Source organism: Lynx rufus, unplaced genomic scaffold (genome assembly GCF_022079265.1).
Source record: "Lynx rufus isolate CCGP_SWC_20201006 ecotype Redwood Valley unplaced genomic scaffold, mLynRuf1.p SCAF_7, whole genome shotgun sequence".
Taxonomy (NCBI): Eukaryota; Metazoa; Chordata; class Mammalia; order Carnivora; family Felidae; genus Lynx; species Lynx rufus.
Window position 1 is genome coordinate 48,326,342 of NW_025814889.1, and position 26,165 is coordinate 48,352,506.

The window sequence follows — 26,165 nt, forward strand, 5'->3', positions numbered from 1 at the left end:
GACTCAGATTTACAGGAACAGAAATTCGGCTCCCTGTATGTTGGAACTTTAGATACCCTTTATCTAGTAATCTCCAGAACTGGAACTGCTAAAATGAAAATCGTTTTATTGCCAGTTAGGCAAACAACATTAAAATCCTTTGAAATCTTTTAGTTATGATCCCTGAGCTCAATAAATTCACTTCACGAGAGCTTTTCCTTCAAATTATTTGTAAATTTAAAAACTGAATTATCGCATTTAATTTTGTTCACGTATTTATTTATGCTGCCACATTTATATTATCAAGCTCGTCACTTTTCTCTATCCGCCACCTGTAAAACCGAGGGAGAGAACAGCGGTAAAGCTAGACAGGTGTGTGGATGACAAGGAAGGGATCCTGTGCATGGACTCACAGGGCAGGTGAATGGAATACATAAATGCCCTGTCAGTTGGATGACTTGATTTAGTTGTGTGGGGAGGCAATAACTCCACGGTTTCCCACCCCAGGACTACGTGGGGAAGTGGAGATGGCTGCCTGGGCCGTCAGGGCTCATGAGCCCTGCATACCTTAGCGAGCCTGGGGAGCAAACGTTTTCTGCGTGGCCTGAGGGAGAACAAGTGGACATTGGACCAGCTCGGCGTGGAAGACTCACACTTGTGGTGACTACTGCAACCTCGGGTGGCACTGATTATGCGGCAAGAGACCAGGGACACTGAGGAAGCTTCGTGAGGAAGCCTCATCAGATGTCACACGGGGAAACATCCAAGCTAAAAACTAAAAAGACTGTTCCAGTTTGGTGGATGCCACAGAAGCCTACAGGACAACCGCTGATCAAACACCTTCCCTCCCTCCAAGATGCTTCAGTAATACCAATCCATTCTGAGATAAAGTGTTTGGAGGGGAGTGAGCCATTCTGAATTGACTCAGTTTAAATAATACATTATTTTCTCTGTACAGAAACGGCTATGGTAACTTTTTCTGCCATGAGGAGGAAGGTTTTGCTGTTGTTGTTTTTGTTCGTTTGTTTGTTTTTAAGAGGAACGGTTCTTAAAATTAAAATGATTTAGGGGCGCCTGGGTGGCACAGTCGGTTAAGCGTCCGACTTCAGCCAGGTCACGATCTCACGGTCCGTGAGTTCGAGCCCCGCGTCGGGCTCTGGGCTGATGGCTCAGAGCCTGGAGCCTGTTTCAGATTCTGTGTCTCCCTCTCTCTCTGCCCCTCCCCCGTTCATGCTCTGTCTCTCTCTGTCCCAAAAATAAATAAACGTTGAAAAAAAAATTAAAAAAAAAATAAAATGATTTATATGAAAATAAAATTCTATTTTGGAAAAAGTAATTTGTGGGATCTACAATGCCCACTCAGGTAAAGAAGCAAATAATTCATACTTTTTATCCAAAACCTTCATCACTGTACCCTGCCTAGCTCCATCCAGAGTGCTAAATCCTCTCAACTTTTCAGTCTATTTCAAAATGGAGCCAGGTTTCTCAACAGGAGTGATTTTTTTCCTTCCATGGGGCATTTGGCAATGTTTGCAGACATTTTTGGTTGTCACCCTAGGTGGTGGGGGAGAAAGTGCTACCAGCATCTGGTGGGTAGAGGTCCTATAATGCACAGGACAGCCCCCACAACAAAGAATTATTCAACCCCAAATGTCAATAGTGCCAAGGCTGAGAAACTTTGAAACCGAGAAACCTTGATCTTGACTTGGGGGTACTTGCTGACGATGTCCACATAACAGGAGACAGGACAGATGCAAGTACAGGAGGGTAACTGGGCTGGAATCATGGAACGTTTCTCTTTTTTGTTGGGAGTGGGGGGACTAGATATTTTGATTCTGACATTCAGAGCAGAGGAAGAGAAACGTCCACCTGGGGGTCAGAAGTGGCCTCAACGGATCCCGCAGCATCCAGGAGCTCAGAGGAATGCAGACCACTTGCAGTTCCCTCAGGTTGAGGCTCTTCCCTGATCCCTGGGTCTTGGATCTTGCACTTTTGTGTGATGGAGCAACCTAGTACAGCAGTTAAGGGTAGAGACTTTGAATTCTGAGTTCAAAGGCTGACTTCAACTACTTCTAGGTTGTATGACCATAAGCAAGAGTCCCAATCTCTCCGTGCCTCCAAATTCTCATCAAGCAGAGCAAACGCTAGTATCCGCCTCATGGATGTGTTACCTTAAGCTCAGCCCTGTGGTGTGTCAAGTCAGTAAGTGTCCTCCCAAGTGGGCTGGGACTTTGCTTAACTTTACGTCTCTCACGTGCACACGTAAGAATCAGGAAGACACACGTACTCCCACGCTATTGAATCTCTCTGCGTTATGTTAATACAGTATCATTTAGCACTTGTCAGTGCTGTCTTCTCTTTTCTACTTGCTTTAATTTTCTGGGTCTGAGATCCTTTGGTGTTTTCCATAGCAATTAATCCATTCGCATGTGTCCGTGGATGTGTGCGCTCAAACTCTGTAGCTGGACAACCTGGTCCCTGCCCACTAGCTTTGTGACTTTCAGCTCATTACTCAACTTCTCTGTCCTCAAGTTTTCACGTCAATAATATGGGAACAGAAGTATGTACATCACAGTGTTGCGGGTGAAGCAATTTACCATAGGTAAAATGCTTGGAACGATGTCTGGCACACATTTTAAATGCTATATAAAGGCCAGTTGTTGCCATCATTATCATCAGAAGCAGCACTTTGTGGTTCATGTTCAATTCCAGATCAGTACTAGTTGAGGGACCCTTTGATATTTTTGAGGGTGGGACTGTGTGTCACTTTGCTTTGCTTCCAGGCTTGAGTGGGAAGCCTATTTCATTTCTAACGTCAAAGGAGCAAGTTGGGGGGATAGGGAGGAGATTTTTCTTGGTAGTTGGCCAGAAACAAAAAAGGACCCACCTTTGATGGCTTTCTCTATGTGTACCATAATCTTGCTAGAACCCCTTTCCATCACAGTTTTAGCAACTGTTGTGTCACCATCTTAACTTAAAAGGGATTCTCTTGGAAGGATGTGCTCAGGAGTGAACTCACTCCCTCCTCTTTCCCCATCCCAAGAGCCCGGCACAAGGCCATGCAACAAGTGTTGGTTGCCTTGAATTGGCTTACTCAAATTAGGTAATTCCCGAGGAGATATTTCAGCAGCTGCCTCGGCCACACACGATATAAGCCACTTTATTAAAGACTAGAGTGGACCTGGTACACACACCCTCATCATCATTCTTTCCAGAAAGGTTTCATGACTCATTTTATTAAAAATAATCTAGGACTATTTATCAACTTTTACATCATCAAGGAGACAAGAGATACTCTGATTAGGGAGCCACCCCTTTAAGTTAAAAAACAAGGAAGAAACTCCATTTGGCTATGGCTGCTAGACATTGCATTACATGGAAATATGTACCTCCCACTTCTCGTTCATCTCTAAAGTACTGGAACAACATCGGATTCAATCAAACCCAATCAGCATGTAATTAAGTAACTGCTGGGGGCAGAAGTACTGCGCCAGGTGTCTGGGGACCTGCCCCTAAAGTACTAAGAGACAGTGGAGGGGAGAGACAGAGCTCAGTCCACTGGGAATGGAATCAGAAAATGCCCTGGGAAGATCGCACGGGGGATAGGTCTTGCTTGAGGGGGTTGAGTAATATTTCAATCAGTGGAGATGTGACAGGCAGCATCTGGTTCTCAGAAAATACAGTGCTAAGAGTTACTGGAAAGGGGTGTGTAACAGGCCGAAGGAGCAGCATGGGATAGCTCAGGGCCCCACCTGAAATGAAGGTTTGCACGCTAATGGCAATATCCCGCAGGGAATGCCTCCTCAGGAGATGGGTCGGGGTGGGAGAGCGTGAGGAAGGGCAAGACGGTGAGAGAAGCCCCTGGAAATATCTAGTGCTGCCTCCAAGCTCTGGTGCAGGTGTACCTGTTGCTACCGCTGTACCTGGGATAACTGTGCACCGGCAGCATGTTAGATGGCCTGGAGCTTTGTGATACAGCACAAAGGGCTGGCCCCGGGTCCCAACTGTTATCGGGAGAGCGTTGTAAGAGTTCAAGGAAGCAACACATTATTGAACACTTCAAATGAAATGATGGAGGATTTGAGGCTATTTCTTTTGTATGTTTTCGTTTGGCCTCCCAAGTATGTCATAGGTTGAAAGAGCAAACTATTTCCTCTGAGGTGGTTAAAGCGAGCACTTTATATGAATATCTGAATTGTTGATTCCACAATACCCCACTTCGCATATGCTTCTTCCCCCAAGGTTCTGGAGAATATAAGGAACATCACTCCATTTTAAATGCGGTGATGTCGGAGGGGCGCCTGGATGACTCAGTCCGTTGAGCATCCGACTTCAGCTCAGGTCATGATCTCGTGGTTCATGAGTTCGAGCCCCACGTCATGCTCTGGGCTGACAGCTCAGAGCCTGGAGCCTGCTTCGGATTCCGTGTCTCCCTCTCTCTCTACCTCTCCCCGGCTCCCACTCTGTCTCTCTCAAAAATAAGTAAACATTAAAAAAATAAAGCAATGTGGTGATATGGGAAAAACATGGCAGCCGTAAACTTCCCAATGCTTCCGGCAGCTGCCTGAGCTACTTTGCAAGCTGAGAGAAAAACAAAAACAGGCGACTCTCTCCTTCGGCCTTCGGCATATACTCACCTTCCCACCCAGGCTCAGATGCTCTTGCTCCAAGGCTGTGTCTCAGTAAGTGGAATCATACCCTCAAGTACGTTTGTTACTCAAACACTCCCCAAGTAACAGTCCCCAGGAGTATAGGTTTTAGGTGAATAAAATGCTGTTTGTGTATGAAGATGCTATTGCTCCTCAGACAGTTGCCCATGTATAGCTGAAAACAAACACACAAACCAAACCCTAGCCTGTGACTTGTATTCCTCCTCCACTATTGGTTTGTGACTACAATCACAGCTTCCGGATGGTTGACATTTTAAGCTCCCTGCTTTGCTTCAGAGAATGCGAATACCTCTGCTCCGAGGGAGCCACCCTGCCTCTCAGTCGGGACAGGTGAGGACAGTTTACTGTGGACGGTGCAGAAATTCCCCTCTTTATTTGACCTTTCAAGAATGCGATTAGAATGACAGCCTCTCAAAAGATAGCTTTGGTTATAATTCTTCCGTCTCCTCTTTTTGCTTCTGTTCTCCTTCCTCCCTCCGTCGCTCCCTTCCTTTTTTCCTTTGTGTCCTTTCCTCCTCCACTTCCTCTTTTTCTTTCTCCTCCTTCTTCAAATATACACATTCCTGACTTCTCTCTTCCATCCAGCCCCTTCGGTTCCTTGTCATGCGACTTCCTGCTCACCAACGTCTTCTGTTCTAGCAAAGTCCCTGCAGGGCAGAGGTCCTCTCAGACTCTTGGTACTACACGTATGGGAAGTCCATCCCTGAGCAGGTGACATCCTTGAATTCTCAGTAATGAATACAAAACAGAGATAACAGAGAGGCCGTCTTTCAAATTTGAGAAACCTCTGAGCATTCTACGATCGAAATAAAGGACGGCACCCGTGGAATGGGCAGGCTACTCCTCTACTCCTCACTCATTTGTAAATGCAACTTACTCATTTCAGATGCATTGCCTTTTCTCAGGACTTGGTTCTGTTTCTTTCTGCCTAGAATGATTTTCTTCCTCTTCTTGGACAGGCCAAATATTCTCACCTATCAAACCCCAGACCCACAACTCACTCATTCCACAAGGCCTTCTTTGACTGCTTTGGCCCATGAGGGGCCTTTTTCTTGGAGTGTTATAGTATTTATGATTAAAGCACTCATTCCAGGTTGTTCTCTGCAGCAGAAACGCTCCCAAGGAGAGTCTCCCAACTTTTCCTTCATGATCCAGTATTTACTGAGATTAGTAGACCCACCTCTCCCTCACTCCTGATCATTCAGGCACAGGCTGCTGCTAGTGGTCTGAGGGGAAGGAAGACTCACTTGCCAGATCCTTAAAATGGGTCACAAAACGCAGGAAGTTGTTTGCTTTAATCTTAGAAGACTCGCTTACACATATTGAATTTTTTTTTTTTGAAAGGATGTGGCAAAAAGGCAGAGTAAGCAAAAACCAGTTACTGAATAGTAGCTAAGTGTTTTTCTTTTACAAAATAAAATTTCAGTAATTTTTACTCTAATACAGAAATATTTAAAAAGTTACTAAATAGAATGGATATGAACCCATATCCTATGGACTTTCTTCATCAATGGATAAAGGAAAGGCACCAAGGATAGGTCAATGCTTTATATTAGAAATAAGGGTAAAATGATAAAGTCATCCCCCCACCCCAAGAAGTGAGATGTTAACACTTATGTTTCCTGAGACATAAGAATATCTGATGTTCCTCCTGTGTCAGAAGCCTTCTGTCAAACTCCCTGAGCTCCTGCTGTGATACCCGGACCTATGGAACACCTGCTTATGCCTACAACAGCCTCAGATTAGATAGAGCTGCTCCCTCAAATCACAGTTTCTCCTAAAAGCCCATGATGTCTACCCCACATGACTTAACTCCATGTATTTATTTATTTATTTATTTATTATTTTTTAAAGTTTATTTATTTTTGAGAGAGAAAGCGTGAGACCATGTGGAAGTGCAGGAGGGGCAGAGAGAGAGGGAGAGAAAGAATCAGCATGGAGCCAGATGCAGGCCTTGATCTCACTAACCGCGAGATCATGATCTGAGCTGAAATCAAGAGTCAGAAGCTTAACCGACTGAGTCACCCAGGTACCCCTAACCTAATGTATTTATAGTCACACAACTTTAGCCCAAATTATTTCTCCAAACTTGCAACCCAGTTTAAACAATGCAATCAGAACGAGTGGATACACAATAATTATAGATTTGGAGAGAAGGATGAAAAGTTATACATACACACACACACACACACACACACACTTTTATACACAGTTTTAAACAGGTTTTAATCTATTTATAAAGTTTTATACATCTCTGAGTAATATACCGTTAAGGGAATTCGTATGGTAGAGTAACAAAAATTTGGTAAGAAAGAAAGGAATTTCTAGTTCATTAAAAAAGAGTGACCAGAGCACAGTAACTATTCAACGTTTGACATAATCTCCAGTACTTAGAATCAGGTGAGATTGGCACTGCACTTACTAACGTGCCTTACTCAGGCGGTAACGGGGCAAAATAGGGTTTGGTTAAACTGTCCTCAATGGTCTAGGTCACAGAGAAAGCCAAATCAAGACACTTTTTATATCAAAGGAAGGATGAGGCTTGATTAAATGAGCTGTGACCTTCTTTTCCTTAAAGAGCTTATCTCTGAAAGGGATGTGACCTGATTGCATTATTATTAACTACATCCTTGTTATTTTCACAAGACAAGGAAAAGACGAGAGAATTAAGTAACGATAGAACTGGAAGGGATATTTATATTAGACATCAGAATTTCAATTTAAAATCTTTGCCCACTTGAAATTATTGTTTTAAGACCATTTAAAAATGTTCTTGTATTTTAAATTAAATCTTCCATGTTTTGTGCTTCTCGGTCACTCTGCCTATCATTTTCCTTCTACCAGACAATAAATGACTAGTGGGATAAAACGGCTTAGCTGTGTTTTAAATAGTTTCACGAGGGGCTCCTGGGTGGCTCAGTCGGTTAAGCATCCAACTCTGACTCAGGTCACGATTTCACGGTCATGATCTTGGTTCGTGAGTTCAAGCCCTACATCAGGCTTTCTGCTGTCAACATGGAGCCTGCCTCAGATCCCCTCTCCCCCTTTTGCTGCCCCTCCCCCACTGGTGCACATGCTCTTTCTCTCTCTCTCAAAAAATAAACTAACATTAAAAAAATAAATAAAACAGTTTCATGAAAAGGAAAGATTTTAAGTACCATGAGAATTGAAGAATGCCACAATGGGGGCTTTGTTCCTTCTAGGCAGGTCCTGATTACTGGTGTAAATGTAATTCTGATCATGTTTCTATCCGCTGAGGAGGACCTCAGCTACTTTCCAGTTCTAATGTTCAATGTCAGGAAGACAAGAAGCATTGGTGGACAAAGAAAGGGACAGAAGTTGCCTGGTAGTTCTTCACCATGACCGGAGTACTTACGGGGCAGTGAGGTAACCCTCCAAAAAGCCAGCCACAAACATGATGATCTCATTGCTCAGGGCCTGAGAACCATACCCCGCTCTGATTTCCAGGACGCCCCAGCCTGTGGTTTTCACAGAGTCATTGTAAAAGCCATAGGCGTCCCCATTCCTGTCGAGTACGTTTTTGACTTGTACTGTCTTTTCAGCAGGCATCCAGTACACAGTTGCATAGTGGACTCCTGGAAGAAAAGAAAAGGCGATAATAACAGGATGCCATTTAACTGATTTGCCGATACACTTTTTCCCAGGTAACCAACGATTCCAACATAGTTGCTTTTAAGGAATCCCGTTGTATTAGAATCGGGACATCTGCCACTGTAGTTTGCCCTTGTTACAAGTGGGCAAAAACCAGAGCCTGATGAAGGGGGATGAGCTCAGAACATGGAGAACTAGGTCAAAGGTGGGGGGAAGTAATCAGAGCATCGCAGAGGTGGGTCTCAATGTTTCATCCTTAGAGATGGGATTCTGGGCAAGGCCAGGGCTGGGGCTCCTTTGATCCCCTCAGCCGTTGTATCAAAGCATCCATATTCTCAGGCTCCTTATTGTCTCTCTTTTGCCTAATTCTTCACACATGACATTAGATTCCTATTTTGCGGGAAATAATATAAACTATTGCCTCTCAAGTTCTTGATATTTTTGTGAATTTATCCTGACACGTCCTGTAGCCATCTCCCCCTACTTGTTCACCTCCATCCATCTACCCATGCTATGGATTGACCCCTCTCACTCTTTTGGGGAACTTGGTTCCATCCTGTGTCTTCCTGCTCCTGTACCCTAAAGCTCTCTTCCTGCCATGGCTCCTCCCACTGAAGTGGACTGACATGCTCCATTGTCTCATGCCTAAGGGAAAACCAATCACAGAAGATCTCTTTGGAGCCTGGGACCAGATCTGGCCATCGCCAGAATCTCTCACTCCCTTCGTGAAATTGTTCCAAATATATTCTAGGGCGTTCTGGGTCAGGGGCTATGCCAAGTGTGGTGAGAGAGCTATGAATATGACTGGCCCATTTCCAGACCTCACCCCTTAGAAAGAGGCACATGCTCACACACCACTTCCTCAACTTCCTCCCTTCAGCCTGCCGCAGACTGGTATTCATCCCCATCATGCTACCGACACTGCTCTGGTTTGGGTCACCGATGATATCCTTGAATCTTAATGTCGCGTGAACTGCCGAAAGCCTTTGACGCTGGTGACCACTTATTCTTAAAACTCTTTCCTCCCCTGAATCTGGGACAGCGTGAATCTCCCGAGTCTCCTCCTCTTCTGCCTGCTTTTACCCTCATCCTCCCCCTGGGTTTTTCTTTATCTTGTACGCCCAACGCACACTTGATAACATTAGCTGGATGATTCCATAAACAAAAGAAATTCCAAATATCCAGAACAGAATTCATATTCTCTCTCACCCATCCTTCACCTTCTGCTTTCTATCTCTGTGATCGTTCCACCTGAGACCCACGCCCATCCAGGCCTCCTCTCTCTTCTGCAAACTCATGTTGAATCAAAGCCTCCTAAGCATCTCTTCCTCCAGTCTCTTCCTCTGCAGCTCTACCTTTCCATGTTACTTCAGGTATCACAACTAGCCTTAACCATAAAAAAGGCCTTTTTGAAGGTCCCTCTGACCTGTAATTCGTTCTTCATACTCTGCCAGAGTGACTTTCCTAAAATGCAAACCTGATTTGTTTACTTGCCTACCAAAAATCTTCAGTGACTTCCATTTCCTATAAATAAAGTTCTTCAGCTTATACTCTTGGCCTTCATGATCTGGTTTCTGCCTACCTATGCATCTTCATCCACTACCCCACGCACTTGGTGATCTGGAAGCCATTATATACCACTGTCCAACCTGCCATTAGCTGGTCCAACACCTCTCACTTTGCATATGCTGTTTCCTCTGCCAGAGAGTTCCTGCCTTGTTAACCACACAGCAATCTCAAAATTGCTACTTAAGATGCAGGAAGTAGCACCCACTTCATGGAGGCTCGCTTGCCCTACAAGCTCAATGTAACTTGCTCGTAGGTGCATCTTCTTTGGGCCTATCACATTGCACTGTAACTCACATGTCTTCAGCTGCTTCTAGCCTATGAACTCCTCGAGGCCAAAGACTCAGCACTAGTATATTGCTTAGCCTATGGCAGATGCTCAGTAAGTATTTGTGAAAGGAAAGGAGACAGAAGAAGAAAAGGAAAAAGAGAAAAGAAATGTAGAAAGGAAATGGTATGTGATGCATTTGTTTCTTGGCCTAAGAAACTATGGCACAGCTGCTCAGGTGAAAGACCAACTTCATATTCAGGTCTTCAAAGAGGTAGGAAGAAGCCGGAATGACTCTCGGGTCCCAGACTGAGACCCAGTGGATGGATGTTGTATCATTGACTCAGAGAGGGAGCTGGGGAGGGAGGGAATATGAGTTTAGTTTTGGACATACTGTGTTTTTAGTGGTTAAGATACTAGAAAGTTCAGATTCAATGTTTATAAACGTTTTTTGTTGTCAACATTAAAAATGGACTCAACATTTTATCGATTTATTGTGTTGATGCAAAGATTGTGTATCATATGAGTGCTGAAAGTATAATCTTAAAACTAGAGTATCATAGCACCTTGTTCCAAGGAGGCTGGGTGATTGGCTGGGACTTGGTCAGACTTAGAAGCTAATGCTAATAATGACCCTTGAAGAATGATTCTTAGCAGGAAAGTCATTTTACTTCTGAGTGAAGTCATGACCATAATGGTGGGCTTTCTTTCTTTCTTTCTTTCTTTCTTTCTTTCTTTCTTTCTTCTTTCTTTCAATTTATTTATTTGAGAGGGGGTGAGAGAGAGAGAGAGGCAGAGGGAATCCCAAGCAAGCTCTGTGCTGTTAGTGCAGAGCCTGCTTGGGCCTCAAACTCACGAACTGTAAGATCATGACCTGAGCTGAAATCAAGAGTCAGACACTCAACTGGCTGAGCCACCTAGGCGCCCCTGGTGGCCTTTCTTTAAAAATGGCTAAGTGGTTGGGGCACCTGGGTGGTTCAGTCAGTTGAGCGTCTGACCCTTGATTCGAGTCCAGATCATGATCCCAGGGTTGTGGGATTGAGCCCTGTGTCTGGCTCTGAGCTGAGCGTGGAAACTGCTTAAGATTCTCATTCTCTCTCTCTCTCTCCCTCTCTCTCTCTCTCTCTCTCTCTCCCTCTGTCCCTCTCCACCGTGTGTACTCTTTCTCTCTCTCAAATAAAAAAAAAATTTGGCCAAGTGAAAATAATGACATTACTAAGCATAGGTAGGTTCACAGTACTTTGTTAAACTCTGGGTGACAAATAAGAGTCTACTTGTTAATAAAGCCGATTGGCTGCATTTTGACAGTTGTGGGTAGCATCCATAGCAACTTCTCTTCTTTTGCTACCAAATGCAATAAATATGTTTTCCAGATTGATTCTGGATCACAGTGCCTTGGCCTCAGTCTTTCCCTAGCTTTCCTCACACCTTCTCTTCCACCCTCACCTCCAGTGAGTCTTGTAGGAAAGTGAAGAAAGCAAGGCTGACTATATAAAAGCAGCCCCCCTGCCCCCTCACAACTGCTGCATCAGGGGCAGAGACAGAAACAGAAAGTGTAAAGGGAAGAAGCAAGGTGAGCAAGCCTCGCCAGGCTCTTCCCTTTCTGTTCCACCCACGTGGCATGCTTGTAGCTTCATTCCCTTTCTCTGAAACCTCAGCATTTCTCCCTGAACACCGGCCGTGGCCTTCCTTAACTTCACCTTCCATTCCAGCAGCCCCTCTGGACATAAACTTGGCTTGCTCCCTCTCCCGAGCACTCAAGGGCTGTGTGTTCACTGTTGCCGGCACTCCGTAACTTCCTGACCGCAAATAATGAACTTCTGCAAATCTGTGCTTGTTTTTGACACTAGTGTGCCTCCATGCTCGAAAGAAACCTTTTCCCTTAAGAGAATTCGGTGATAAAAATTTTCCTGCTAACACACTGACTGATTTAGCACGTGCCTTGAGAATCTAGCCAGCATCTAAGTTTTACACTCCCCCCCCCCCAAATGAGGTCTTCCCTGCCTCAAGGTTTTCTCCTTGCATCAACTCTTTCTGGTTTTCCTGGCACCGTGCTACTTTCTGAAGTTCTTAAATCCTTTAATAGGTTTTATTTTATTTTTTTATTTTATTTATTTTTTTTGGAGAGAGAGGTGGGGGGGGGGAAGGAGACAGAAGGAGGGAGAATCTTAAGCAGGCTCCACGCCAAGTGTGGAGCCTGACACGGGGCTCGATACCACGACCCTGGGATCATGACCTGAGCCAAAATCAAGAGTCAGACAGTCAATGGACTGAGACACCCAGGTGCCCCAATTAAATCCTTTAGTAGTTTAAGCTATTGCACGTTTCTATTTTTTTTAATTAAAAATTTTTTTATTTTATTTTAAATTTATTTATTTATTTTGAGAGAGGGAGAGAGAGCGAGCGAGCAGGAGGGAGAGAGAGAGAGCAAGCAGGAGGGGCAGAAAGAGACAGAGAGAGAGAGAAGCCCAAACACACTCCATACTGCCAGCACAGACCCCGACGCGGGGCTGGAACTCATGAACTTTGAGATCATGACAGGAGCTAACACCAAAATGTGGACGCCCAAATGACCGAGCCGCCAGGCGCCCCTCTATTTTTTTTTTTTTTATACATTTCCATGTTGGGAGGCAGATGTTGTGAAAAGGATAAGTAGTAGCAAACAGGTAGAAAACTATACTTTTAATCCCAAACTAGCTTTACACCAACTCTGTGAAGACAGAGTGGCCCCGTTTACCAACGTATACCCTGGGAGCACTGCACCTGGCAAAAGACTGTTTCTGGGTGAGTCTAGTTTAATTGCATGTGTTCTTAAAATGAAAGTGAAGTTTATCAGGCCATTCACAGAAGTTAGTCAAAGCAAGTCGTTATGTCTTCAAGCTCAGGGAAGGGGTTTGGGGATGGTTCAGACACCCAAGGGGCAAGTGACACGTGTTGATATTTTCCCTAGAGTTGTTAACAGGGAAATGAGATTTAAAACTTTTTAACAGCAACGTCTTCAAAGCCAACGCATTTGATAAATATCTGGGAGCGTTACTTTATAAAAACAAAGCATTTTTCTTCTATAAGATAAAAATGGAAGAAGTCACCTCATTTTTATATTACTCTGCACATCAAAACCCAAATGCTCACATTAAATTTATTGACTTGTGTATTCTAATATTTTCTATGAGTTGTTTTCGGCTGGAAAAAAAAAATCCTAACACTGTCTTAGCGTTTGTAAAATAGTCATAGGTGGCTTAAGTCGCCCTCTCCCATATTTGGAAACTAATTTCCCAAGCACTTCATTCATGAAAAAGTAAGTGGTTTTCAACCCAGAGCAATGAAATTTTACCTAATATATTCAGTAAGTTAGGAAGAGAAGAGGAAGAAAGGGGAGGAAGGATACAAAATAGGTAAGAGAAAATAGTTTAAAAATTAAGATTGCAACTTAAAGCTATTCAGATTGAGTTTCTCTAAGTAGTGTTCACTCTGGTCCTTGAAGTGTTTTTCTCCTTTGTGTCCACTGACCATGATCTCTCAGTATCTCTTGGCATACCTTGGCAGTATACTTCCCCACTTCCCTTCTTGGGAAGGGCTCAGTAAACTGCTATCTGGATTTTAGATTTGATCTGGCTCTTCATCAGAATCACTAAGAAAATAACTGATTCATGAATGAACGACCTCCAGGCAGCAAAATTGTAAGTGTTTCAGCTCTCACTCCCAGCGGAAATCAGAGCCTAGGACTCTTGCTGGATGGAGGACTATTTTGGGAAAGTGCTCCCTGGGAACGGGGATGGGGAATGGGGAAAGTGAGGCCAGGAAGGAGGGAAAAGCTAATTCGAAGGTGCGATTTGAGATGGCCCGAACAGCGGTGTAGATAAACCCCTGATGACCCCATCCCAGGGATGGAAGGAGGTGCATTTATCCATCTGCTCCATCCTGCTTTGGGCAAAGGCTGCCCTGTGGGATGTTAAGTCCCTCTTCCCCGGTTTGCAGATGCTCCAGTGCTAGGTGGTTACCACACCAGAGAAGCTCTGAGGTAGAAAGCAAGGAATCCCTACAGCGTGGCTAGGGTGATGTGCCTTACCTTACAGCTTCAGAAGCTCGAATAAAGGGCAGTGAGAAGGCGTGAGGTGCAATGCATAACGTGCCCAATATATTAGGTAAGTAGAGAGGGACATCTCTTTTAAAAAATAGTGTCAGGGGTGCCTGGGTGGCCCAGTCGGTTAAGCATCCCACTCAGGCTCAGGTCGTGATCTCCTGAGTTCCTGAGTTCAAGCCCCGCGTTGGACTCTGTGCTGACAGCTCAGAGCCTAGAGCCTGCTTCGGATTCTGTGTCTCCAGAGCTCTATCTCTGCCCCTCCCTCACTCAAGCTCTATGTCTCTCTCTCTCAAAAAAAGTGAATAAACATTTAAAAAAATAGAGTCAAAGAAACAAAACGCTAATGCAGAAAAATGCTGAGACATTTGCTTGGATATGGAATGATCCCTTTCCTTCATTCCCTTGGAATGTACCTATTCCTCACTGCTAGTTTAAATCAAAATTCTTGCTAAAAGTCTTATCCACTTGGCCCCTTTCTGATTCTGCACTCTTAGCTCACTCCTCATCTAGAACACTCTTTAGTTTACATGTATTTGGATGGATTTGGTTCACAAACTTGAATTACAAGCTCCTTGAGTATCAGAGGTGGCATCTGTTACTTCATTGTATTGACTCCATCGGGCCTATCAAAGTGTTCTATTGATTATGTGACTGCCTACATCCCGAACTTTCACACCAGCTGGGAAGGTCACACTTTCACCCTAGCTGGGAAGGGGACAGGCTGGTATTGTCTGTATATTAATTCTAATGGTGAATTCGAATTTTGGTATCTTAGGTTTGCAAATGCTGGTTGGAACAATTCGCCACTACCTCATGTGCTGGGATTGTCACTGCATTTGCAAGGCTAACTGACACATTTCGGAGCAAGCCCTGAATCAAGAGACTTTCACAATTTCCCCCTGGAAGACTGTAACGTGATACCTGCTGTTTGCGCGGATGAGTTTCAAGTTTTAGATTAAAGTTTCCTCATAATTTCACTACCTCTCTTAGTTTCATCTTTTACTGCATTAAGTTCCTGTTTTGCAGTAGTACAAAGAAACAACATAATAACAGTAATAAATTTTCTAACTACATCCTTTAAAAAAATTTTTATCCATTTATTTTGAGAAAGAGAGAGAGCAGTGGAGGGGCAGAGAGAGAGAGAGAGAGAGAGAGAGACTCCCAAGCAGGCTCCATGCTGTCAGCACAGAGCCTGATGTGGGGGTCGACCTCACAAATTGTGAGGTCATGACCTGAGCCAAAATCACGAGTTGGGTGTTTAACGAACTGAGCCATCCAGGCGCCCCAGGAGGCTAGGTAAAGTTCAATCTTCAAGTGATTGTGAAATATAAGTTGTAGGAGCAACTGGAACTCACTCCATTTTTTTTTAAAAAAGATGAAGCACAAATGCATTTTAAAAACTTAAAAAATTGAACAAAATAAATCCTTTGAGATTCATTCCATTTTTGGTGCTGCTACCTCTTTTGCTATCTTAATAGTTAATGCTTTATAATCTAGAATCTTTCCTCCACCCCCCAAAAAACCCTAAAAGATAACAGGTGACAAAGTAAAAATAATGCGTAAAAAAGTGTGAAAACAAAAATTTCTGTTTTGTACGTCAGACATGGTTCCAAGCTGGAGTTTACATGATTCATAGCTTACCTATTATGAAAAGTTTTTAAAAAATATTCTACCTTGATTTAAAGACTTGAAGGAGGATCCTCTTACATTTTCTTCTGGAGAAAGACTTTGATCTTTGCTGTCAGATTCACATTTCCAGAAGGACCAGGAAACTAATTTTAATAATAAAGGCGAATGGGCACTTTCCCCAGAAGTTGTTCTGGAACTTAGCTTGTACACATTTTTATAAACAAACTGATAGAGGGAGAGCACAAGACAATATTCAAGTTTACCAAGAACACTGACTTCTTTGGAGTCTGAAACCCCACGACAATGGGGATGAGCTGTAGGAAGATTTAGCGAGGCTCAGAAAGACCAAAAAGAGTTGGGAAATTCTTGATTCAGGATTAAATCATGATGAATAAAATTGCATTTAGAGGGGCGCCTGGGTGGCTCAGTCGGTTGGGCGGCCGACTTTGGCTCGGGTCATGATCTCGAGGTCCGTGGGTTCGAGCCCCGCGTCAGGCTCTGTGCTGACGGCTCGGAGCCTGGAGCCTGTTTCGGATTCTGTGTCTCCCTCTCTCTGACCCTCCCCCGTTCATGCTCTGTCTCAAAAATAAATAAACGTTAAAAAAAAATTAAAAAAAAATTGCATTTAGAGAAATCAAGGTGATTTCAATCAATCAGTTATAACCCAGGAAAGAGACCTAGGGCAGTGCTCACTTTTCTGCAGCACCTGCTTAACATGCTGGTGTGTACTCCAAATCCCTGAAACGTTGGACCATGATTAAGGAAAAAACCCTGCTTTTATAACAAGTTGTTACTTCACAGCATGTAGACTATCATCTGCAATCCTGGTTGTCTTATCAAAAGATCCATGATGACTTTCCAGAGAAGGGAAACTCCAATGGCCAATAGTAACGGTCACTCAGTTACCCATCCCCCACGGTTCGGGGCGCTGTCTCCCACAACCACCTTATGACACAGACACTAAAATACCCACGTTACAGAAGAGGAAACTGAGGTACAGAGATAGTAGATAACTGGCTGAAGGTCACACAGTAAGTATGGGAGCCAGGACTGAAACACAGGCAGTCTGGCTCCATGGTTTCTGCTTCTAGAATTCCATGCTACCTCTCTCATATTACACTTCCAAAAATGAACTGCCACAGAAAGAATGAACACATGGAGCAACTACCTCAAGTGAATTTGGAAATAAGAAGGCCCTCAGAGTTAAAGGATCAACTGAGAATAGCCTCAACCAAAGATCTACCAAGGCACCTTAAGGAGACTGAACAGCTCCCACGACGGCAAATCCCCCACAACACATAAAGGTATTAGCCCATCTAGAGAGGCAATGGGTTGGCCTCCGGTGGGCACCGGTGAGTCATGGAAGTGTGGAAGAGGCAGTGTCCCAGAGTCAAGGGCCAGCTGTGCCAGGCAAGTGTTGTCTAGGCCAACGGAAGCCTCAGTCTTACTGGGGAGCAAATCAATCAGGCCTTCAGCCTGAGAAGCCCTAATATTATCTATCTGGTGTAATTTGATTATAAGAAAGTGGCTGGGGCAATCTGCTCAAACTTAATTATTGGTATTTTGGTGAAGAGACTCAGGTGAATCAGCTTCTTTGTATCTGATCAGCTCTAGAGCTCGGGAGAGAATGCATTTCCAGAATCTAGCCCTGCAAGTCCAGGGGCCAGATTTGGAACCAGTTTTACCACAAAGCACATGCCAACTTAAAAGTTCTCGGCAACCAACTCATCTCTTTCCCTAGTGATGTGACTTCACTCTACACACCACTTAGAAAAATTATGTAAGACATTCCTAAAAACAAATATGGGGCTTTTCAATCTGGAAGGATAAAGGCAATGCTATTAAATGGCTGAAGTGTATAACAGTTTGAAAGACAGGAAAGGATGAATGTGCAATTGTTTGCCAATGTTTCTGTAGGGATGAAGCTACCAAGTAAGCTTTAAAACTTAAGGATGTTTTTGGATTAATAGGTGCACACTGGTAGCTATCAAAATCATCCCAGGGAGATGAAAATGCAATCCCTTCAGTGTTTGTTGGGTACTCGTCAAATTCAGAGTACCGAGCAGGGCACTTCAGAGAAAACATGACAAGCAAGAGGTAGCAAAGGCTGTCAGTCTAGTAGAAGGGTAAAACAGAGCAGAAAAGTTGCACCGGAAAGCAGGTTACTATGGGTGGAACAAAGGAAACAGATCACGTCTGTTCTAAGTAATCAGTGTGGGCATCACCAGCTGTTCCACAAGACCATGGTAAGAAGTCTTTTCCGGATTACCAGGCACAGTGCTGTCAGGATCACTGGCCGCAGAAACTTCCTCGCTCTTTGCCTTGACTCCTGACCAAACTGGCCTGGTGTCAGCTGATTATTTGGAGAACTCAGTGTAAGCAGCTGTTTCTTGTCAGGTGATAACTTCTTAAATAAACAGTGCCTCATCTTCAGAAAAACAATATCTCTACCTCACTCCTCAGGCTGTCCCCTCCATCTAATGAACATTTAAAACAACCCAGGGGTGCCTGGGTGGCTCAGTTGGTTAGGCGACCGACTTCGGCTCAGGTTATGATCTCCCAGTTTGTGAGTTCGAGCCCCGCGTCGGGCTCTGTGCTGACAGCTCAGAGCGTGAAGCCTGCCTCGGATTCTGTGTCTCCCCCTTTCTCTAACCCTCCCCTGCTCACCACGCTCTGTGTTTCTCTGTCTCTCAATAATAAATAAATGTAAAAGTAAATAAATAAACCCGAAAACTCCAGAGGAACAGAAAAGTTAGAAGGGTTTCACTCATCATTTTGGACACAAAAAGCCATTTCCGTTTCTGGAGCACTTTCTAGCCTGTCCCAGGCATGTCTGCATGAGCAGCTGGGCTAAAAGTGTGGCATGAGCGCCACCTCCATATCCCAGGCAAGGAACAGAATGTGCAGGTAAATCAGGAGTCAGGGGTCTGGGGGTGCATGGCTGCTGATCCCAGCGGCCCAGGCAGTTTAAAAGACTGGAAAGATTTAAGAGTGGTAAGGGAGCAAGTTGTGAAAGCAAAGAGCTTGAAATCTGATAACTGTGGTTGCTTGTCGATGGAAGGTGGTGTAATAAGAATCAGTACACTCATTTGGGAAGGGGTTTGCTCTCCCGAACTCCACCCTACTCTTGCACAAGTTCAGCACAGAAAAGGGCTTATGAAATAAACTTAATCCTCCCTTAATATTACTGTTAAAGTCTTTCAAGTGTCTATGGTTAATCTTGGTCTTATCCATTGGGAAGAAAACTGATAAATCCAGGAGTTTTTTTGTTCTTGTTTGCTTTTTTGTTTCATTTTCTTTTTCTTTTTTTTTTTTCCACAAAGGGTATAGATTGGAGTTAATATCTGTCAGGATAACACCTGTTTTACAAAGGGGGTTGTATTTAAGTAAATGCCATTTGTCAACTCAGCAACGACTTCACTTGCTGCGTATCTTAACCCAGACTACTGAATTTTCTCTCAATTTCAAACGTTCTGTAGAATGAGGATAACAAATCCTATTTAGGGTTGTGGTAAGCATTAATAGGAAAAGCCCTGTAGCACACCGCCTGGCACATATCAAGCTGACAATACCAGGTTGCGGTTATTTTAAACCAAAGTCATTGGCAGTTGAGAAGAAAAACTGGCAGTCCGGAATCAGACCTCTAAGATGTGAATAAATATATTTTATTTATAAATATATTTATATTTAAATATTTTATTTATTATTTATTTATTATATTTTATTTGTATTTTATTATTAATTTATTAATTTATTATATATTTATTTATTATATTTATTATAAATATATTTATTTATACTGGTTTTTTTAGGACCAGTAGAGAAAGGCTCAGCAAGCCAAGAGTCGCGCAGGAGCGAACTGATTTATTGGCCAAGAATTCTGGCCAACACTTCTTAAGTTCGCAGAAGCACACCCCGTGCCCTTCTCGGGGGCCATCCCGGAGCTGCGGCGGGCCGCAGCGGGTCCGGCCCGTCCCCCCGCCCCGCGGCGTCCGCCCAGAACCCAGACACCCGCTGGGAGTCAACTTGGCCGAGCCCGGGCGCGGGCGCGGGCGGGAGCGCACGGAGCGGCGGCTGGCGCAGCGCGGGGCACGCAGGCGCCTGTCCCCGGACTCCCTCTCCCCGGGGCCTCAGGTCCTCGGGGCGCGCACGGCTCACCTGCCAGGCTCGGCGACACCGCGGCGGCCAACAGCAGCAGCAGCGGCAGCAGCGGCGGGGTCGGCGGCGCGGACAGCCCGGGGCGCCCGTCCCGGCTGCGGCGGGCCATCGCTTGGCGGCCGCGACCTCCCCCGGTTGGACGAGGCAGCTGTCGTGAGAGCGGCTCTAGGGCCGGCTGCACGGCGCAGCGTCTCCGAGGTTGGGGCGTCCCTAACTTCCCTCTTCCATTAGCCCTGCCTGTTTGGGGCTTTTAGGGGCGAGGAAGCCTCACGTGGCCTTGGGAACAACCTTCGCCCCGCCGGGCCCCAGTCTGGGAAAGGCGGGTCCTTTCTGACCCTTTAGCACCCTGTGGGCTGGGCTGGGCAAGTTCCCCAGCTGCGCTTATGCGATCTGGAGAGGGTACGTGCCACTTTCCCTGCGCTCGTCGGGCAGTTTTGCGGCCCAAGGTCTGAACGAACCAGTTCACATCAACACCGCTAGCCTCTGTCGCCAGGTTCGGCCACTCGTCTGTAGCTGCTGGGATGAGGCACCCTGGGCCATGCCCCTGCCTATACGCAGCTCTGCTTCTTTGCCATTCTGCAGTGGTCTTCACGGGTCCCTTAATCCCTCAGTGATCAGTGCCCCTCCATCTCGGCTGTTTAACCTAGATCCATTTGCTGCAGCCCAGGACTTTCGCTCCTTTGCCGTTCTCTCCATTGGCTGGAGCCACCACTAGAATGTGATTCAGACGGGGCCGAAACTAGATCTATCCCTGAGTTCCCGCGAAGTTCCCATTTCTGGGGGGGGGGGGGGGGGGGTGGTCAGTTGACATTGTGAAGTAGGCAAAACTATGCCTTGGGTGACATTGTGAAGTTGGCAAAGGGTGCCCTAGGTGACATTGTGAAGTAGGCAAAATGCATTTTATTGAGCCCATCTCATTTGTTGAGCCCATCTTATGTGCTTAAGCATTTGTTGAGCCCATCTTATGTGCCAGGTGCCCGGGATATACAATCAAGAGCATGTCCTACCAGACAAGAAGGGACAAAGCCCTATAAATAAACGGGTGCTCGGAATTTGCCATTAGTACTGTAACAGAGCTATGGTTAAGGTACAGTGTGGGAACCCAGGACCGGGACAAGCCACTACAGAGTGGGGTGGGGAGGCGCTAGGTACCCCACTCTCTTCTCTTGGTCTTTCTTGCAAGCTTAACTGAGATGTCAAGGGGAGATGGGAAGGGAGGACAAGAAGCAGCTTTCTTAGAGAGGGAGATACATTTACAGTTGTTAGAATAGATGTAGAACAATTACACCACATCTCTGTGCAAATTGTTGAACACAAGTCCTAAGCCATCATTTTGTTTGGTGACAGCACCGATTACAGTACCTGGATGATAATGTCACTTAACGAATGAAGGAACTGAGGACATTGCAAAAAGTGCACATTTTTCTTCAAGTTAGAAAATTAAAGTGAAGGCAAATTATGAGGATTCTGGCTGCGCCACGTTGGGAAGAGAGCTACGTAGGACATTCAAAGAAGTTGTGCCACCCCAGATATTTGAGTCATGCTACCCTCTACCACCTTCTTTCATCTTACTAATCCGTCCAGTGCAAGGAGCCAAGTATTTGGATGTGATCATGTATGTAAAAATACCTGGTGGGAGCTATGAGACATGCATTCATCTATTAGGTAGTCATCAAATATTTGTTGACTTCCATGTTCCAGACATAGAGCAATAAGCAAGGTGGACAAAATCTCTGTTCTCACGAAGCTTGCACTCTAGTGGGGGAAGCAAATTATGTAAATAAATTAATTCAATCAGGGTTTCTCAACTTCAGCACTGTGACATTGTGGGCCATACAATTCTTTGTTGTTGGGGGTTGTCCTATGTATCCCCTGGCCAGTATCCACTAAGTGCCAGTATCATCCCTCCCGCAAGTTGTAACGATCTCAATGACTCCAGGCTAATTGCCAAATGCTCCCCTAAGGGGCAAAATTGCCCTCAGTTGAGAATCACCGGATTGGATGATGATACATCTTACCTTCTTTAAATTGGAGGCGGGGCAGGGGGGTTACTTCTCAGGGAGGGATATGAGCAGCCAAACTCACACCTAACTGAGAAGAGAAGGACCACAGAAGATGTTGACTATGAAAGGTCTTTATCACTTTTCTGGCAGACATGTGTGGTTTGGGGTGTCTCACCAGCCATTACCTTATTCCTGGTGCTACTTTTTCCTGAATCTGGGCTCCACTGGTTTAGGAGTTTCAGTGAGCAAGAGGGAGGCATGTTTCCACCCAGAGACACAATAATAGTTTCATTGAGCTGGGATTTGAAATTACTGCTTGGTCTTCACTGGGCTTCTCTGGAAAAAAATAAAAAGGATGCAAATGGGATTATTGTGTTGGTTAGAGTGGTTGAGCCTGACAATGAAATGGAAATACAGCTACAGAGTAGTAGGAGGGAGCAGTAGAAGAAGCTCAGGGGAGTTCCTACTGAAATGATTAATGAGTGTGCTGTCACCTCACCTAGGCAGCACCACCAGAGACTAAGGCTCCTCACCCCACCAGGCAAACAACCCCAGCTGGCTGAGATACTGGCCCCAGTCTATAGCTGGGTGACCAGTTACAGAAACAGAGATGGTGACCTCTGTGTTTCTTTCCTTGCTGTAACATATATATGATGGCTTCAAAATTGTACAGTTCCAGAATGCAATGCACACATGTAAATTTATTTCTTCTCATAACTAACTTAGCATTCAAACACTTATCCACTGACAGTAGAACTTTTCACAGGTCAAATTTTGGGTTATTCAGTCTTATTTGGGCTAAGTCCTTACCATCCTTTGCCTTCTCTGTATCCTTCCCCATTTCCTGGACATTGATCTCAGTTTCAGGCGCCTTACATATTGACCTGATATTGGATAAGAGGCATCTACTCTGTGAGTCACCCTCTGGGCTTAGTGGTCTCCACCGAGATGTGGTTTATCTTTTCTGATCCTTTATCTGTGGTTCTTGGCTTTGAGTCTAGATTCTTACACATTCTGTGTGTATTAGTTAGGGTAATGCTAGCTATTGTGACAAATAAACTCCAAAAGTTCAATGGGTTAATACAACAGAAGTTTATGTGTGGCTCACATCCCAGTTCAGTGTGGGAGTTCTTAATTTGTATGTGGCTTCCTTTCATTTAGAAATTTAGAAACCCAGAGGTGCTGGGTGGTTCAGTCAGTTAAGCACCCGACTCTTGATTTCGGCTCAGGTCATGATGTCACTCACAGTCATGGGATTGAGTCCTGCGCCGGGCTCCGTGCTGAGTACGGAGTCTGCCTAAGATTCTCTCTCTCCCTCTGTCTCTCCCCCTGGTCTCACTCTCACTCTCTCTCTCAAAAAAAAGAAAAAGGAAAAAGAAATTTAGAAACCCAGCTTCCTTTCATCTTGTGGTTCCACATTCCCTGAGGCAGAGGCTCCCAAACTTTGTTGGTTCATAGTGTCCTTTGGGTCTCAGCAATATATTCTTGGGGCTGCAGACCAAAAGAAATATCTAATAGTTCCTTTTATTCAGTGGTTAGTGCTAAACAACTTAATAATAGTAGTTTTCTCAGTGTCCTGGGACAGTGGTATGCTTTCTTCAAAAATTAATAATATCCCAAATACACTCTTCAGTTCATTATGGTGTGATCTACTGATATTACTATTTCCTGTGAAAATTTAATATATTCTAGGCACGTCTTGTGAACTCATTATGGTTGTCAAACTAGAGGCAGAGATAATCACCCTAGGACCTTGGAGTCTTTTCTTCCAACCAGAAGAAGGGGAAAGACTATAGTGTAGCCCTGCTTTTTAATCACTTTTGCTCGTATTCCACTGACAGTCTCTAGACATATCGCCATACCTATATGCCAGAGAGGCTGGGAAATGCAGCAGTTTGTAGCTGGAACATCACACCCCAGTAGGGAAACATGATTTTTTGTGGGCAGCTAGCTGTTTCTGATACTATTCGGCAACCTCTCCATCCAGATTTGGATTCTACTGGGTCCTTTGGCTCATTCTCAAGTGTGTCTGATCTCTGGGGTGTGGCAGTAGGGACTCAAAGATACTCTAGTGTGTGTCAATTAGTGAGCCTATCTGGGGGTACATCTCCCCAGACACTTCCCCCAGTTGTTGCTACTCTACGAATCAGGTGCCGTGAGGGGCACACAACTTCATTCTAAGTTTTGCAAGTTCATGAACTATGCTCTGGAAATTTTAAACATACTTTCCTCTGGTAATTCGAGACCTATCTTGGGTTTCTGTTACCAAATATTTCCACACGCAGCCCCACCCAGCAAGTAGGTGACTCACCCCCCCAAAGGAAGGGTGGTACTGGCCTTTGCATCAACCCACTACACATTTCTCTTATCAACTCTTCAAACTTTTTACTTCTCTGGATAAAACTAATTCAACATTATTATAATTCTTATTCCAATTTATCTTTTTAATGTATTTTTTAAATTTTATTTTATTTTTGAGACAGAGAGAGAGAGACCGAGCATGAGTTGGGGAGGGACAGAGAGAGAGGGAGACACAGAATCCGAAGCAGACTTCAGGCTCCGAGCTGTCAGCACAGAGCCTGACCTGGGGCTCAAACTGATAAACCACAAGATCATGACCTGAGCCGAAGTTGGACGCTTAACCAACTTAGCCACCCAGGTGCCCCCCAATTTATTGTTCTTAAATATGCTTTATGCCCTTTTATTTAAATCTATGTCTTTCAAGGTTCCAAACCAAGGTTTTGAATATTTTAAAATATTTTCCTCTCCCAGAAGAAAGGTTACAGCTTTGAAGACTACGGTCTTTGTCTACTCAAGACCTCAAAAAACCCACAAATTTTACGCTTTGATCTTTCAGTATTTTCATTTTTCCTCCCTTGAGCAATGAGCCTTGGACTCTTGGAATAAATAGAGTGAAGGAAGCTTTACAAGATTAAACAGTTTCTCAGAAGACAAATGTGTAGGGTCATGTCTTAGACTGCTATCCAACTATTCTGTGTGTTTACTTCTGTAACTAATTCTTCTCGTCTTTTCTATTCTTTCTCTCCATTATTGTGTGTAGGCCGTTTTGATAGTTAAACTTATCATTTGGCCTATAGGTGTCAGAAGATAGAGCTGAGATTGCTACAGAACCGAAGAAAGGATGGACGTGCCTCAGAAATCTTGGACTTGGGTTTGATGCTTGTGGAGCTAGTTTTGACTACTTCCCACCCAGTACTGTGATGTGTGCCTGTCCTTTCTGCTACTCACTGACCTGCCCTTTCTATAAGCTGCAACCCATTATACTTTCCAGGCTGCACGTGTCTTGCAAGTTGCACACACAAAAGAGGGGCTGCCCTTGGTCAATGATTGTAGGGTAATCAGCATGTCTTGGCTTTAGGGTCATGGCATACAGGTGAGAGGTGTATCAGCAATGGTTTACTGCAGCCAGAGATGTAGCACTTAAGAAAGAAGTTTCTGGGGGCGCCTGGGTGGCGCAGTCGGTTAAGCGTCCGACTTCAGCCAGGTCACGATCTCGCACTCCGTGAGTTCGAGCCCCGCGTCAGGCTCTGGGCTGATGGCTCAGAGCCTGGAGCCTGTTTCCAATTCTGTGTCTCCCTCTCTCTCTGCCCCTCCCCCGTTCATGCTCTGTCTCTCTCTGTCCCAAAAATAAATAAACGTTGGAAAAAAAAAAAAAGAAAGAAGTTTCTGTACAAGTTGAATACTGACACAGTAGTTTGTGATTACTCTTTTTCCTACAGCTGACACACACGAACTTTTTACCCTACCGATAGGCATCTTTATCCCCATCTGTCCCTCCAAAGAGGCTGAAAAAGTCACTCCCAAATACTTTTAGGGTACAGAGGATTTTCTGCATTGTTTAAGGATGTAATCTGGTGCCAGACAGTCCTTTTTTTTCAAAATGTTCTAAATCTCTTTTTCTAGCTCTTGCCGAAATTCAGTGGCTACATCCTGGAGTACCTACCACTGGCTTCCTCTATTTTTTTCTCTACTGTTAATAATTTAGCATCACCTCTTCATTCTATGGACAGAAGTACAAATGCCAAATAAAAACAACTGCAAATTAAACCTTTCCTTAGTGGGGCTTAACCTTGACTATAGATGTGAAATATTTCGGTGATGAATGTCCCTGCTTTTCTTTCAGGTTATAAGAAAGGACTTAAACCTGAATGGTACATAACAATGAATAAATGAAA

At 44.5% G+C, this 26,165-nt stretch overlaps 1 protein-coding gene and 1 long non-coding RNA gene across 2 annotated transcripts in view; both read right to left on the reverse strand.

Annotated features, from left to right (window-relative positions):
• The window catches only part of PLBD1 (phospholipase B domain containing 1), a 53,179-nt gene extending 32,986 nt beyond the window's left edge, over positions 1-20,193 (reverse strand). The window contains exons 1-2 of the mRNA XM_047066819.1: positions 19,967-20,193; positions 8,026-8,245 (exon numbers count right to left, since the gene is read on the reverse strand). Coding sequence (XP_046922775.1) covers positions 8,026-8,245; positions 19,967-20,075 — 329 coding nt within the window. The 5' untranslated portion in view covers positions 20,076-20,193. The remainder of the gene's footprint in view (positions 1-8,025; positions 8,246-19,966) is intronic.
• A 561-nt stretch (positions 20,194-20,754) lies between these two features.
• LOC124502246 (uncharacterized) overlaps positions 20,755-26,165 on the reverse strand; it is a 32,637-nt gene continuing 27,226 nt past the window's right edge. Inside the window, exons 5-7 of the long non-coding RNA XR_006959880.1 lie at positions 22,155-22,305; positions 21,985-22,057; positions 20,755-21,721 (exon numbers count right to left, since the gene is read on the reverse strand). This is a non-coding gene — a long non-coding RNA (uncharacterized LOC124502246). The remainder of the gene's footprint in view (positions 21,722-21,984; positions 22,058-22,154; positions 22,306-26,165) is intronic.